Raw genomic sequence first — 14749 nt, 5'->3', positions numbered from 1 at the left:
AGTACTTTTGAGGAACATTTATCAGACGCAGTGAGGAATTATGTACATTTGTACCATTCTTCAAGAAATACCCATAAATAGTACACAGCTGAAATGATTAATTGCGTTAATCGCAATTAGTCGATTATTGAAGTAATTTATTAGTCAATCATTAATTGGACTATACACTCAAAAAAGGCAATTTGCTGAAAGAACAACGTGCTCAAAAAAGGAACTGAATGATTCCTGTTTTGTATATTTTTCATTTTTTGTATTTGATTAATTGTCGAAATAATCGACAGAACAGTCGACCACTAAAATAATCGTTAGTTGCAACCCTAAAATACTGTGAAAGTTTGTGCGAATACGAAAGTCCCACAAACGCGTGATTGAGCATCATTTGTTCAGCAATGGGTGAAGTATGGGAGACCATCTAGCCTTCCTGTTATCTGCTATAAGTCTTGCTCTCCCTCACTCTAACTAACATTCCTTTACATTTACTACACATATATAATGTTAGCAACTTCTGATATCTATATGCTTCCTTTGACATATTTTTTAACAATGATACTGAAAATGGCCAACTTAGCGTTCAGTAAGTGATTATTGTTTGGGAGTTTTCAACGATCGGAGTCAGTCACGTGGAATGTTCCCTGTCAGCCGGCGACATCTTGGTTCATAATTAGCCTTAACCTTTACAGAAGAAATATTCGCAGGGATTAGGGACCGCAATTGCTTTTCTAAAACACTTGTCACATCTTATTTTAATCATTTAAACACCAAATATACCTAAAATGCATCAATAAGCACAGTGATGGCAACAGCAGAAGCTAACATCTTCGGTCTCATCTCCGCTCTTGGCTGACAGCCAATCATCGGAAAGGAAATGAACTGCTGCTGGACTGGCTGAATTTCACACGCCAACCAGTAACATGTCAAGTAGTGTTGCAACCAAGTCTTTTCACTTTCAAAAATTCCGTTTTGTTTTGACTATTTTAGATGTGCTCTGCGGAGAAAATTAAACATGGAATGACCAATTATCTGCAAGAAGTGTGGAGAAAAATCTGCAAATGCTATTTTCTGTGGTTCAGAAACTGAGAAGTTACTTAGCTAAAGATCTAACTTTCACAAAAAAATAATCAACTGTATAATATTAATCGCAGGATATGTAAAGTTTGGTTGTATATCCTGCAGTTTGTTGGTACACTGTTGTCCTTTTTTATGACACACCTTCACTGACACAATCTAAATGATGCATGCACTTTGCACTGATTTTTTTAAGAAGTGTGCAGTGTTTACACCATGTTGTGCTCCTTCTTAATCATTCATCCCTGTTCGGAACGGCTTTTCACATCCTCTTTCCACCATGTTGGGATGCTGGATTTAATCTGTTCCCTCTTTGCATGCTGAACTAGAGTAGAAGTAGAGTAGTACGTTCTCTGGACGACGAACTTGGTTTTATGTTTTGTTTTGTTTATTTTTTTCTTTGGTTTGTTTTTGTACCCACTCCCCTCCCCTTTTTGGTTGGACGTTAATATTATTTCATATCTGATTTCAGTATTTGAGGATGTGAAAGTGGATAAACGAGGTAAGTCGTAGCAGTCTTCTACGTCTAACGTCTGAGTTGGAATTATGTAGTGCCGACCGAAAGAAGGCTCTCGGATCGAATGTGTATCCCTGCATCGCTTTGGGTTTTGCAACTAGTGAAGAAGTATTAGGCTGTGTGTGTTTTTTTAGTTATTTTTTCTTTTTTAAAAAAAAACGTAAGAGGAATAGAGCTACCAGCATCCTGGCAAGATGTCAACGATGATCATAATCCCATTGAGTGATTACATAAAACTGGAAAGCAACCATTAACAGTCCAGTCGATAAATCACAGTCATGCTCAGTGCAGACGTGGCCATTCATCAATGCATTTAAAGCACGTTGTTAGTTTTTGATTCTTTACGCGCACCCTGGATTTATTTTTCCCCACCAAAAACTGGTGTCAGGTCACTGATTGCCGTGGTTTGTCTTCCAGATTCTTCAGACGACGATGACAAAACCAAACTGGTTGTCGGAGTTGTAATTGGGCTCCTGGTCGCAGCGTTGGTTATAGGCGTGGCCTACTGGATGTACATGAAGAAATCCAAGTAAGAAGACCTCTTAAATCTTTTTATCACAACCCTCGTAAAGTTTCCTAATAAAGTCGCTTTTGCCAGAAGCCCATTACAATAATGAAGCAAATTTCCTGAATAGCTTCCACACTTTCATTGATTAGCACATCAAACTGACTTTACATCAAACCGGCTTCCCTTTATGATGCAGATAAAATTACTTTCAAAGGCAGATTGTGTAGAATGGCATTCCTCCCAAAGGCTTAAAATAGATTCATGACAGAAAAACTTCTCCATTACCTTACCTTGCATGGTAGCTCTCTAAATAACTTTAGAGAAACAGAAATCAGTCCTGACCAGAGAGTTGAGTCACAAGGGGGATTTCTGCAACCTTGAATAGTCTTGAATAACTTTACAACCAGTAAGAAATCTCAAGGGCTGTGTGGTACGGTGGCCCTGAGGTGCAAACCACTACAACATTAACGAAGCACAATTACAAATTACAAAAACACAACAACATTAACGAAGCACAATTACAAATTACAAAAACACTGTAACATTAACAAAACCACTACAACATTAACAAAACGGAAAGGGTATGTCCCAGTTGGAGACCTGAGAGATCAACAGCGCTTTTGAACCGGAAGTTATTGTTTGAGCGGGTCGGGCCGTTGTTGCGATACGTTATAGCGTCCGCCATATTGAAAGTGGCTTATCTACCAGCAAGCTAATACAAGTAAATGGACTGATTTTCGTAAAGTGCCGTTCTGCAAAGTATTTAAAATTAACGAATGTCACTGACACAATCTCTCACACATTATCATATAGGAATGAAAAGAAAAGCAAAGGACAAGGTTTCAAACTTTTTGATGTGATTATTTAATTGTTTTGTGGCACAATAATTACATTTGATACAGCTGATTCTGATGAATCGTTTTTATTGATGAACACACACACACCTTTACAGTGATGTATTCATGAACATATTAACACAATCCCATAATTCAATGTGCATTTGCTATTTCAAGATACGAATAAAGAAACGTAACTTCATTTAAATTTTTTGGCATTTTATTGAAAAGACAAACTTTGATAGTAGTTGTCAAACTTTATCTACATATTTTTACTTTTAAAAAATATTTATTTCAGTGTAATATGTCAACTGTACTATAGACAGCAGTGTGAACGAAATCTAACAGACTAAATTATTTTTTTATTTCTTTAATTTCTTTTAATTATGGTATAACTGTCATAATGCCCTAATACTTCAAATTGAGATATTTCACTCAAAATACACAAAAAGTGAAAGAAAAAAAAGTGTGCAGTACATTACAAATTTATTTATATTATACTGGCAACACAGAGCACAGGCAGGGGTTCAGTCTGCTGGTCAAACTGGGAGCAGTTCGGTGACTGGGCCTTCTGAAACATCTGGCTAGCCACAGGTTAAAGCGAATGATCAAAATTATCTAACAGTGTAATAGAAAATACATCCCTGATTCATTCACATTCAGGAAAAAAAAACACACCTTCACCATATCGGGGCATTGGCTTAGCATCTAAACACAGACATTGTGGAGATGAGCTGCGAAACTGAAGTCTGAAGAAAAACAGCTCCAGCTTTGATCTTTATGGACCTGTCCTGACGAAATCTCTGCGCTGCTCTCTGGATTAATGTACTTTCAGTCCACTTCAGGTTCGCTGTTATATCAAACATCTTATTTTAATCTACATAAATTATAAGAAACATCTTACAGATAACTGACGTACCTAAAGTATCCATGTCTGACCACAGACAAACAGCAAACTTCTAGGTAACCATGGCAACAATAAACAAACAAAACAAAAGCGCCCCTTACAGGTTTCTCATTGCCTCTCCCTCTTTAGAAAAACTACACAGTACTAAACAAAAGTTAGCTAAGCTAAGAAAATAGTAGTAAACTATAGTAGTAGAGTAGTTAACTGGGCCAATTTAGTTACAAAGGAAATATTTCTCTGTTGTTTAGAAGTTTGTTTCACCACGGAAATGCACAGTACTGGCCACAAAGTCAAGAAATTCTGCTCGTAAATTTACGTCATTATTATCTTTAATTCTTATCTGTGAAAGGTAAAGGCAGTGGGTCCACTTTGTACTGTAAAACCGTTGAAACTAGTCCATGTAGCTGCAGCACGTTCTCTCTACTGCCACTTTCAAGATGGCGGTGACGTAAGCAGGACTCAGCATATACGTATTCATGCCTGTTATCCAATCAGCGATTTCTCAGGTCTCCAACTGGGACATACTCTTTCCGTTTTGTTAATGTTGTAGTGCTTCGTTAATGTGATTGTGTTTTTGAATTTGTAATTGTGCTTTGTTAATGTTGTTGTGTTTTTGAATTTGTAATTGTGCTTTGTTAATGTTGTTGTGTTTTTGAATTTGTAATTGTGCTTTGTTAATGTTGTTGTGTTTTTGATTTTCTTGAAGTGGTTTGCACCTCAGGGCCACTGTAGTGGTAAGTGTTCCTAATTCACCAATAAGAAAAACTTTTTTCCATTAAAGACTTGCAGTGGACTGATGAGACTGGAACCTTTTGCTAAATGTATGTCCCATTTGATCTGACTTAAAACATCCAAGCATGGCGGATTAATATGGTAGTACTTTGGTCCTGATTATCCTGGAAGACGATATCTGAAATTCAGCCGAGTTCCTCTCAGGTTACAGGGCAAAATCACCTCTGACTCAAATCAACGTAGTTTAAAAAACAACAAATAATTAAGACTGCCGAGTTTGAGCATGATGTACCAAACATTGTGGACATTTCTGAAGGAAATGCATTAAATGATTCCAGATCCAAGGAATAGCAATTTCCCTTCTCACTATTCTCAGAGTGGCAATATAAAATTATGAGCAACTTAAGTTTGTTGACTTAAGATTTACTTGTAAATAAATAAATGGAATGATTTGTACTGGTATACTGGCTCCCATTGGCTCTTATTTATTCCAATAATCTACAAACGATCGTCTTATTCCCATGTGTCTTCTTCATTATTGTGGTTATAAGTAGTTGAGAAGCTGAACTGGCATTACTCTGAGACCTGCGGTTTGTGCTTTGACCTCCTGATCCTGCCCGAGGCAACAAAAACAACCACCTACTCCCGCTTGAATTGTCTCGGTTCCTGCCAAATCACATCTCCAGTGAGCTCCTCGACTTCATGCACTACCACGAGTTTGTTTGTTTTTGTCAACTTTTAGCTCTGACAGGATGGATTACTAAAACATTCAGCATGTCCTTAAATAGCCTTAAATTCATGTATCTAAAATGAAGGCCTTTAAATGTCTTAAATTAATTTTAAAAAATATAAGTTGGCCGTAAATATATATATCACAGGGTTTAAATTTTGTCATGCCAAGACTACTTAATCACATATTTTATGTTGGTTGTTTTTCTCATGAGACTTTCCTGTCAGTCAAAACTATAAGTTGCATACAAACATTTTTCTTGCGTCCTGTGACTCGAGAGGGTTGAGGCTGCCGCTAACTAGCTGTGAATAATCCATTGCTAGCTACTTGGCTAGCTTTTTTGCGTCTGTCATGGCTAAGTGTAAATTATCCCCAGTTGGCTGTTGGTAACCCCTTGCTAGCTGGTTAGCTTTTTTGCGTCTATCATGGGTAAGTGTAAATTATCCCCAGTTGGCTAACACTGACGCTGTGTGCAAGAAGGGGATGAGCAGACTCTATTTTTTAAGGAAGCTGAGATCCTTCAATGTGTGCAGCAAGATGTTGGAGACCTTTTATCACAGTGTTGTTGCCGGTGCCATCTTCTTTGCTGCTGTGTGTTGGGGAAGCAGCATCAGAGCCAGCGACTCTAATAGACTGGACAAAATCATCAGGAAAGCTGGCTCTGTACTGGGACTAAGGCTGGAGTCCCTGGAAACTGTGGTGGAGAGGAGGACACTGAAGAAGGTTCTGTCTATTATGGACAATAAACAGCACCCTCTCCACCACATAGTGGACAGACAGCGGAGCACCTTCTCACATAGACTGCTCCAGCTCCGCTGTCGTAGGGACAGATACAGGAAATCCTTCCTGCCACATGCCATCTCACTGTACAATAAAAGCTAAATCATTGTTCTGCACTAATCAGTCCAATTTTGCACAACTGCGCTGTGGCACACTGCTATACATATATTTACAGATACATATCTGCATTTTTTGAATCTTTGCAAGGACTGCTCTTAAGTTGCTTTTTATATTAACAGCATTTTATATTTTACAATTTATAGGATTTTATATTTTATTTTATTTTTTTTATTTTATTTACAACTACTACTCAGTGGTAGTTGTTATTGTGTCTTGTCTCTATGCTGTAACTGCGAAGTAATTTCCCTGCTGGGATGAATAAAGTACTTCTATTCTATTCTATTCTATAACTATCTGCGAATAAACCTTTGCTAGCTACTCAGGTAGCTTTTTTTCGTCTGTTATGTGTAAGTGTAACTCTAAATTATCTCCATTTGGCTAACTAGCTTCTAGTAAACCTTTAGTTGCTAGCTAGCAAACCAGCGTTTTTGTGTCTGTCATGGTGTAAATTATTCCCAGTTGGCTAACTAGCTGCTGATAATCTCTTGCTAGCTACTTAGCTAGCTTTTTTGTGTCTATCATGGGTAAGTGTACGCTAGCTGCTAGTATGCCTTTGGTTGCTAGCTAACTAACCAGCTTTTTTGTGTCTATCATGGATAATTGTAAATTGCCCAGTTGGCATTCTGAGCAAAACAGCTTGGCAGTACTACTGTTTAAAATATGCCATTTTCCTTTGTACACAGGTTTTAAGTGTTTTAAAGTAGCCTTGAAAAGGTTTTAGCTTCGAGTAGATAAAACCTGCAGAAACCCTGATGTTACATAATGAAATTTGAATCCTTACAGGCAAGGAAGCTGGAAAACTGGTGAGAAGGAGAATGGGTCTTCTGAGGAGGAGAAGAAGTTGGAGGAGAAGATGGAGGAGAACAGCCAGAAAGCTGACGTGTAGACAGAACCATTTCTGAAAGAGTGAAGTGAAAGGTAGAGACCAAGGTATTTTTATTTGTCTTTCTAACGTCCTGATATGACCACTGGCAAAATTTACTGTAACCTTTATTTGACATTTCTTTCCAGTGAGGACGCAGAACTTTTGCACATTTCTCTTCACCTCAGTTCTGGGAAACATTACCGTTTATTTGGGATGACGACAGCTTGGATTTGGTTTCAGGGACAATTTTACAAAAAAAAAGCATAATCCAGACATCCCTCACCCCCTCCACTAATTAAACGAAAAGAATGGATACTGTATGTGATACATAAGTCGTCTGCACTACTGATACATGTGTAAACTCGTCTACCATTAGGATTCATGTTTATTAGAATAACATTTTTTGCAAAGGGAGAACATGCAGACCTTTCCTTTTGGGTTTCTTTTAATTCGATGGAAGTGAAGTTACTCCTAGACGCGTTGCCTTCGCCGTAAGGATGCAGAGGCCTGCGTTAGTCTGTGTTTGACTCTTAGCTCTCGAGTACGTTGCGGGAGCTAAGAGATGTTTCCATTGCTTCTTAGTTTCATGCCATCTCAGGCCAGCCACCTCTGCCTTCAGTGTCAGTAGATAGTAGTAGTAAAATCTGTTTGTGCATTTATTTCACTTTGTAAATTTATCAGATGGAAAAATTGATCATGAGATCAGGGCCTTGAATGCCTCGAGAAAGCATTCGTTTCCCCTTTGAGCCTTTCCATATTTTGTCATCATGTTGCAATCACAAACTTAAATGTGTTCTGTGGGACTTTTGTGATATTTGAACAATGCAATACCCTTGGACTTAATTAAAGGGTGTCAGATTAAAGGGGTCTGAAAAAGTCAAGGATTTTTGGTCTAGTTTTTAGTCTTGGAATAAGACATTTTAACTTGTATGGTAAAATGTCTTTAGACATACACAGATTCTACTGTTATTCAACTACACATTTAAATTGTACATATTGAGTAAGAATTCATTCCAAGGCTTGAGTAATAATAAAATAAATAATAATAACAAAACAAAATCTTGTTCCACTGGCAGATTATTTCACCTACTAGTCTTTGTCCATAAACACCGAGGAATTGACTTGAAACAAGCTCATGTTTCTTGCTGAAAAGTTACTTGCAACTTTAGTTTCCCCTTATTTCAATTGTACCCAGATATTTGCACTCAAAACTAAACCAAAGATACTTGACAAGATTTTCCTTCTTGTTTTCAAGCGTTTTTTTTCAATGAGTCCATGACATTAAATCCTCCCATCTACCCCCAAAAATACAGATTAAAGTTTGTGGCGGTAACATGACAAATGTGGGGACAAAATGAAGCTCTTTGGATACTTTTACAAGGCACTGTATGTTCTCATACGCAGCATTAGGTAAAAACGGCAATATGATTTTCCATGTAAATTAGGAACTAGGTAATTTGTCACAAAGCTGTGTGGTGTTAATAAACATGTCTTTGGTTTTCTTTTTGTCTTGCCAGGAGATGAGATGAGGTTATTTTTGTTTTTCTTTTTTTCTTGTTTTGTTTGTTTTCTCACTGTCCGTGAACTGTGCGTTCGGCGTAACCGCGGCACAACACAAAGAAGGTAGATTACTGGGAGAATGTACAGCACCCGCTCGACTTGCTGGCTTTAGTTTCCGCTTCACGCATCTCTCTCACAAAACGATCCCGTCGGCCTGCAGTTACGAGAGGACGTGTTAGTTTGTGGGAACTTTGAGTCTGATGTCATCAGTTTTGCGCTCCATCAGTGTTTGAGGAATGATTGTTTCTTAAGTAGCCATGGCGTCACTTTGTGGAACTGGGGGGATGGATAGGATGCGCGTCTCAAAGTAGCCTTTATGATATGTTTGCCTTCTTTTCAAAAAAAAAAAACCTACCTGTAACTACTTAAGTTTGTGATGTGCACTAGGGGTTCATGTTTCAAGTGTGTGTAGAATAGAATGGGATACGCGCAGCTGTACATGTCACGATTTTTGGTCCATTTTAAGAGCATTAGTAAAAACTGACAGGAAAAAAAAATTGTTTTAACATTGGGGATGTAATTGTGAAGTGTGTGAATTTTATTTTCTTTATGCTATTTATATCATTCAAAATTAACGATCCTGGTAGGCGTATCGATTACCGTCACATATCTATGATTTAAACTGTCGCTAACTTGCTTGCAGACCTTACTTTAAAAAAAACAAAAACAAAAGAGATGAACTCATCAGTAGTTTGCGTAGAGTCTGGTTGAATTATATATCAAGCATGTTGTAATCTCAGATCTCCAAGCTGCTGTTTGTTGCCTACCTTGTGGAAAAAAACAACAACTATCAAATTGGAAGAATGACCAAAGAAAGTGAACATTGCCATGCAAGTATTGTAAATATCTGATGTTTGTTCTTTTTGTACTTTTGTTTAAAATAAAATGTACATTTTGAAAAGTTATGGTCACTGAATTTGTCACAGTTTTGTGTTTTCCTTTGCTTATTTTTCTCATCCCCCCGCCCCCCCTCATCTGATAATTTTTTGAAATAAAGAAAAACACACATGAGAGTTTAGATTCATTTTTTGTACACATACACACAATATGGGGTCTCAAGACTGTCAAGAGAAAGGCATCGCTTACTTACGGCCTACTCCAAGTTGGGAGTGAGGAAAAAGTCTGAAATGAAAATTATGTTTTCTGTTGCAATTTTTAAAAAATAATTCCTTGTTTATTTGTCTTTTAATGCAGCATTTAATAAAATGCATGACCAGATATACTGTTCATGCAGGTTTAATCAGAATTTTTAATTTGTCTACCTTAAAAGTAGTTATTGGATCATGTGAGTGAAAATTGAGCAGAAGTGTGTGCTTGTTCCACTGAGAACAGTTTTCTTGCATAATGTGAAATAACGTTTTGTTTGAAGTTACAGTATTAAAATTAGACCAGCTCACAATTCAAGACAAATGAGCTGCCATAACTTAAAAGAAAAACAATCTTCAGAAAACATGTCTCTTGTTGTTAAATCATTCTAATGAACTTTAATTACCAAGTTAAAGCAAAATTAAAATTCTAGTTGACTTTAGTTGCATTTTCAAGCCAGCAGTTGAACCTTCATTTTCAAGTTAAACCACCTTCAAATGTTTTGCAGTGTGGATGACTCTGCCAGGAGCATAAAGTCCCTGATAAGTTGATTCCTGCAGTGGTGGTTCTAAAACTTTTTTACCAGAGGCGGGCAGGGTGGGGCCAGTGTTTTTTAAAATTGTTTTTTTTTTTTTTTTTTCATAGGAGCACAGAACAAAAGAATTTTAAAAAAGCAGGATGATATTTCTTTAATATATTAAGTGAACCAAAGAGTCACTTGCAGCTCCTCAGCTACCGGTTGCAGAGCCAAAAGTGCAACTAAGTTGTATAAAGGACTAGTTGGTTAAGGTTTCTGTGCCATAAGAAGTTGAGTTTGCGTCTCTTCTGTACAGTGGCGCCGCCCCCTGTTGGCCAATGATGGTATTTCTATTCCCGCCAATCGTCTGACAGCGGGATGTCGCAGAGTTTACAGAAGAAACAAGTTCAATTTTGTTAGCAGGTTTTCCCTTACCCAGCTGATTACGGTATGTTTAGAAACCTTGTGATGCTTGTGATCTAGGGTTTGTGGTAGGGTGACCAGACGTCCTCTTTTTCCCGGACATGTCCTACTTTTCAGACCTAAAAAGATGTCCGGGGGGAATTTCAAAATCGTCCGGGATTTTGGTCAACTGCCTCAAAACACATTACATAGTGCCTGTAGGGAGTTCACGTGTGATTTCATTGATGTTTCCTGGAATTGGGAAAAGCCACAAAATTGAGATTTTTTTTCCCCTTTTGCCATTAGTGGACCATAGACAAAGTTTCCTTCACATATGTAATGGAAATGCAGCTACTGTCGTCATGCTATCTGAAAACCTGAATGCGGGACCCCCATTTGGTATTGTATTGGGGGCTTGTATAATCACTTCATTCAGTACATTATCTAAAAACAAGAAATTGGTCAAAATCACTGACCTTTTAAGTGATTTTGCAAAAAAATCAAGACCAATCAGTGGGCATTTACTGAAGAATATATTCAATCACTGTTTTTATTCCCCCCCACCACCACCACCATTTCCAACAACAGCTAATGATTTTCATCTGCAAATAAAAAAAATATAAAGAGTCTGGATATTTGACTTTTATTATGCTGGCAAATTGGCAGCTTCTCAGAGGCTAAACTCTTATCTTTGTCTCTGACCATGGAAGAGATATGCATAATGGATTGATCAAGTGAGCATCGAGCCCAACAAGACTGTTGCAATTGTTTTACACTTCTGCACACAGCAGAAAATGTTGGGTTGTAACGTCAGAGTCGAAAATAAAAGTGTTACTTTGCAAAGTAAAGTTCCAGAAAAGTGCACAAAAGAAGAAGAAAAAAACGAGCAAAACCAGAATCATCCATACATGGTCTGTGTTTGCTGGCTGGTTGAGGGACTACATGGCTTCCTTCTGACCTGGAAATGCCTCAGGGTTCGCCCAGGACGAGCTGAGTGGAGTTACTTCACAGAGAAATGTTTTCTGCTGCCTAATCTCACTTTTTAATCTCCTGTGAAAAGATGAGCAGCTTTACTTTGAATCGGCTGCAGATGACTGGTCAATGTGCTAATACAAGTGTTATAAGTGCATGTTCTTTTAAAAAAAAAGTTGTTAAAGATATGATATGCTTCTGTTATTGTTATTAATAGAGGTGTCAATAATTATATTGCGCTACTTTAATGTTCAGTGAAGTGATGAAACCCAATGATATTAATATCTTCAGAGTCTGAAATCCAAAAGACGGGGATCAAGTCATCTGCCATCGACTCATCGTACTTCAGTCAGTACAGCAGAAGTTTGCATGAGTGCATTATTTTTTTCATTTATGAGTAATTGCATAAATGGTAAAGTAGATATAATCAAAAGTGTATTTGTGGAAAAAATTTTATATATTCCTAAATTGGAATCCCCAAGGAATATGTAAAAACAACAATAGTTCCTAGGATGGACCCAGGAGGGACACCGTAGTTATATAGCTGCTGCCGCTGCTGCTGAAAAATAAACATGTTGAATGAGATGTCAACCAAAAGTCAAAATTAGCAGTCACAGGGAAAACTAAATAGCATTTAGTTTTATATTCTAAGTATTTTAATGATTTTGTACGTTAATGATTTTGGCCGGCCTAAATGTCAGGTTGTTGTAAAACATGTTCATGTTCTAAATATTCAATTGTACTGTAGATCCTTTTGTATGAATTACTGCATCCATGCAGCGTGGAACGGAGGCGGTGAAACCTAACTGCTGCTGAAGAGGGAAGAAAACTCATCTGCATTGTTGACTCCAGCGGAGTCCTTCATCTTCCTCTTGACAACACCCCATAGATTCTCTACCGTGGTCATTAACTCAGTACTTGTGGTTCTGCCATCAAGGTGCCATGTTCTACTGGAAAATAACAGCATCTACATAAAGTTCGTCAGTAGATAAAACATAGCTTCAGACTGGGCCTCAGGCAGTTTGGATTCTGTCCCTCTTCACTCTGCAAAAACACAAAATCTTACCACGCATTTGTGGTCTGCTTTCTAGTGCAAATAACTTAGTTGCACGTTAAGTAAGACAAAAAATGTCATAAAAAGTAACTTTTTAGCAAGATATCGACCTCTTTTTTTTTTAAGTTGATAAACCACCATTTTGCCCACCATGGTGTAAGTGAAATAATCTTCCAGTAATACTTTTTAATTAATATTAAGGAATTATCAACTTAAAACAAGGTCATATTTCTTGCTAAAAAGTTACTTTTAAGTTAGTTTTGTCTTATCTCAAGTTACAAAGACATCTACACTAGAAACCAGTAAGGTTTTGTGGTTTCGATAAGGTTTGGTGTTTTTGCAGCGCACTCTTCCTCCAGACTTTGGGATCTTGATGTCAAAGTGAAATGAAAACTTCACTTTCATTTTGAAAAAAATTTAAAAAACCCGACTTTGGACCACTGAGCAGCAGATCAGTCATTGTCTCCCATCGTCCAGGTAAGACGTTTCTAATGTTGTCTCTATTTAAGAAGTGACTGAACACAATAGCTATTACAGTTACAACTACCTACGTCATTTTAGTGTAACCGTAGCTCCTTTGTTGTCTTTTTTTTAAATTAGAAGAGTGGGGGTCTGAACACATGCTAAAGGATAATCGGCCAAGAAATTAATATTATTTTAATCTCCGATGCATTCATTTGATGATGACTGTCACATGACAGATATTAGCAGGACATGATGTCTTTAGATAATCGCGTTTTTTTTTTCCAGAAAGAAGAAACTTTTATTATTCTGGACAAATAAATTTGGTTCTCATAAGATATAAAACATCTTTGCTTCTCCGGCTAGTCCGTAAATTAATCTGTTACTGGACTCAATCTAGACTAAATTTAGAGCAAAAAGAGAAAAAAGAAAGATATAATAATAATCGGACGTCATCTAATCCACGCAATCAGCAGAGTTAAAGTGGGCCTCTGCTGCCATCCTGTGGCAAAAGAGTATACTGTTCTCAAACAGGCTGGGTGACTTTTTTTTTTGTCTCCTTCTTTCTTTGCTTTCCTGAACTTAAACAGGATGTGTCTGCTCAAAAACCCTCTAATATGGCTGATTAATCTAATGTGACTAGTTGAAAACAATTGTGGATAGAAGACAGGGGCAAATATCTCCACAGCAAGCAACTCATTGATAAGTTTCACAAAATGTAACAATTTATTTTTGTGTTTTGGGAGGCAAATATTATTATTATTATTTTTTTTTTACACGGGGCCAGTTTGGTTTGTATAAGTGTTCTTCATTAATAAATTAACTCAATAATTTGGACCAAAAAAATATATATTTTCACATCTCCCAGTATTAGTGACCCCTAGTACATACATACTTAGCAATGTTTCGCTTTTAGTTATTTATGATGACAAAATAAACCATAACTATTTGCAAAGAAACAAGCCAACCACTGATGGAAATAAACAGCATAAGTTTTCGCTTTATGTTGATGTTATTAATTCTGACTCAATAGTTCCATCCTCGTACTACTACATTGTATTGACTACGTTGACACGTCCTGTCAGGATTCAACTGGGATAAATCAGACGTTTTTTGCCTTTATCATGTTGTTGTCCACCTACTTCTTTTTTTAAAAGTGGAAGTTCTGATGTTCTCCCAAGAGAATAAAAATCCTTGACATCTTGACAAGATGGTCCAAGATCTACAGTCTTTATGGGGTAAAATTAATTTCCTTAAATCGATGATAGCTCATATTATTAACTGTGTTTTAGCTCGTGTCCCATTAAATATTATCAATCAGAGAAATTGACATAGATGCTAGAATTTCTTTGGGGTATAACTATCAACATTATTTAAGTAATGCGCACCTTGTGGCACAATACATTTATTTTTGTTGGAGCAGTGGCTGGCACAAGGTGGGAATTAAAAGTATTTCAGACCTGTGTCTCAGCTGGCTGGCCATAGTCTCATGCTCTCTCAAAGACAGACTCGATCAGAGCTTTTCAGAAATGTGCAGCGTGGCCTCTTGGGCTGCGCCAGAGCTTTTCAGAGAGGGCGCAACATGAGAGGGGGTTGAGGGGAAAGTAACTTCGGATATTTAGCCAACTTCACCTAG

General features: G+C 37.3%; 1 protein-coding gene across 3 annotated transcripts in view; it reads left to right on the top strand.

The window, feature by feature from the left end:
- LOC116737620 (CD166 antigen homolog) overlaps window positions 1-9525 on the top strand; it is a 74213-nt gene extending 64688 nt beyond the window's left edge. The window contains exons 13-16 of one of the 3 annotated variants that reach the window (XM_032590891.1): window positions 1538-1567; window positions 2000-2111; window positions 6979-7113; window positions 7207-9525. In XM_032590891.1, coding sequence (XP_032446782.1) covers window positions 1538-1567; window positions 2000-2111; window positions 6979-7081 — 245 coding nt within the window. In that variant the 3' untranslated portion in view covers window positions 7082-7113; window positions 7207-9525. Of the gene's footprint in view, window positions 1-1537; window positions 1568-1999; window positions 2112-6978; window positions 7126-7206 lie in introns of all 3 variants that reach the window. The other 2 variants (XM_032590892.1, XM_032590893.1) reach the window with 2 other exon arrangements.
- The last annotated feature ends 5224 nt before the right edge of the window (window positions 9526-14749 follow it).

This window comes from Xiphophorus hellerii, chromosome 18 (assembly GCF_003331165.1).
Source record: "Xiphophorus hellerii strain 12219 chromosome 18, Xiphophorus_hellerii-4.1, whole genome shotgun sequence".
NCBI lineage: Eukaryota > Metazoa > Chordata > Actinopteri > Cyprinodontiformes > Poeciliidae > Xiphophorus > Xiphophorus hellerii.
This window is presented reverse-complemented; position numbering and strand designations above follow the sequence as displayed.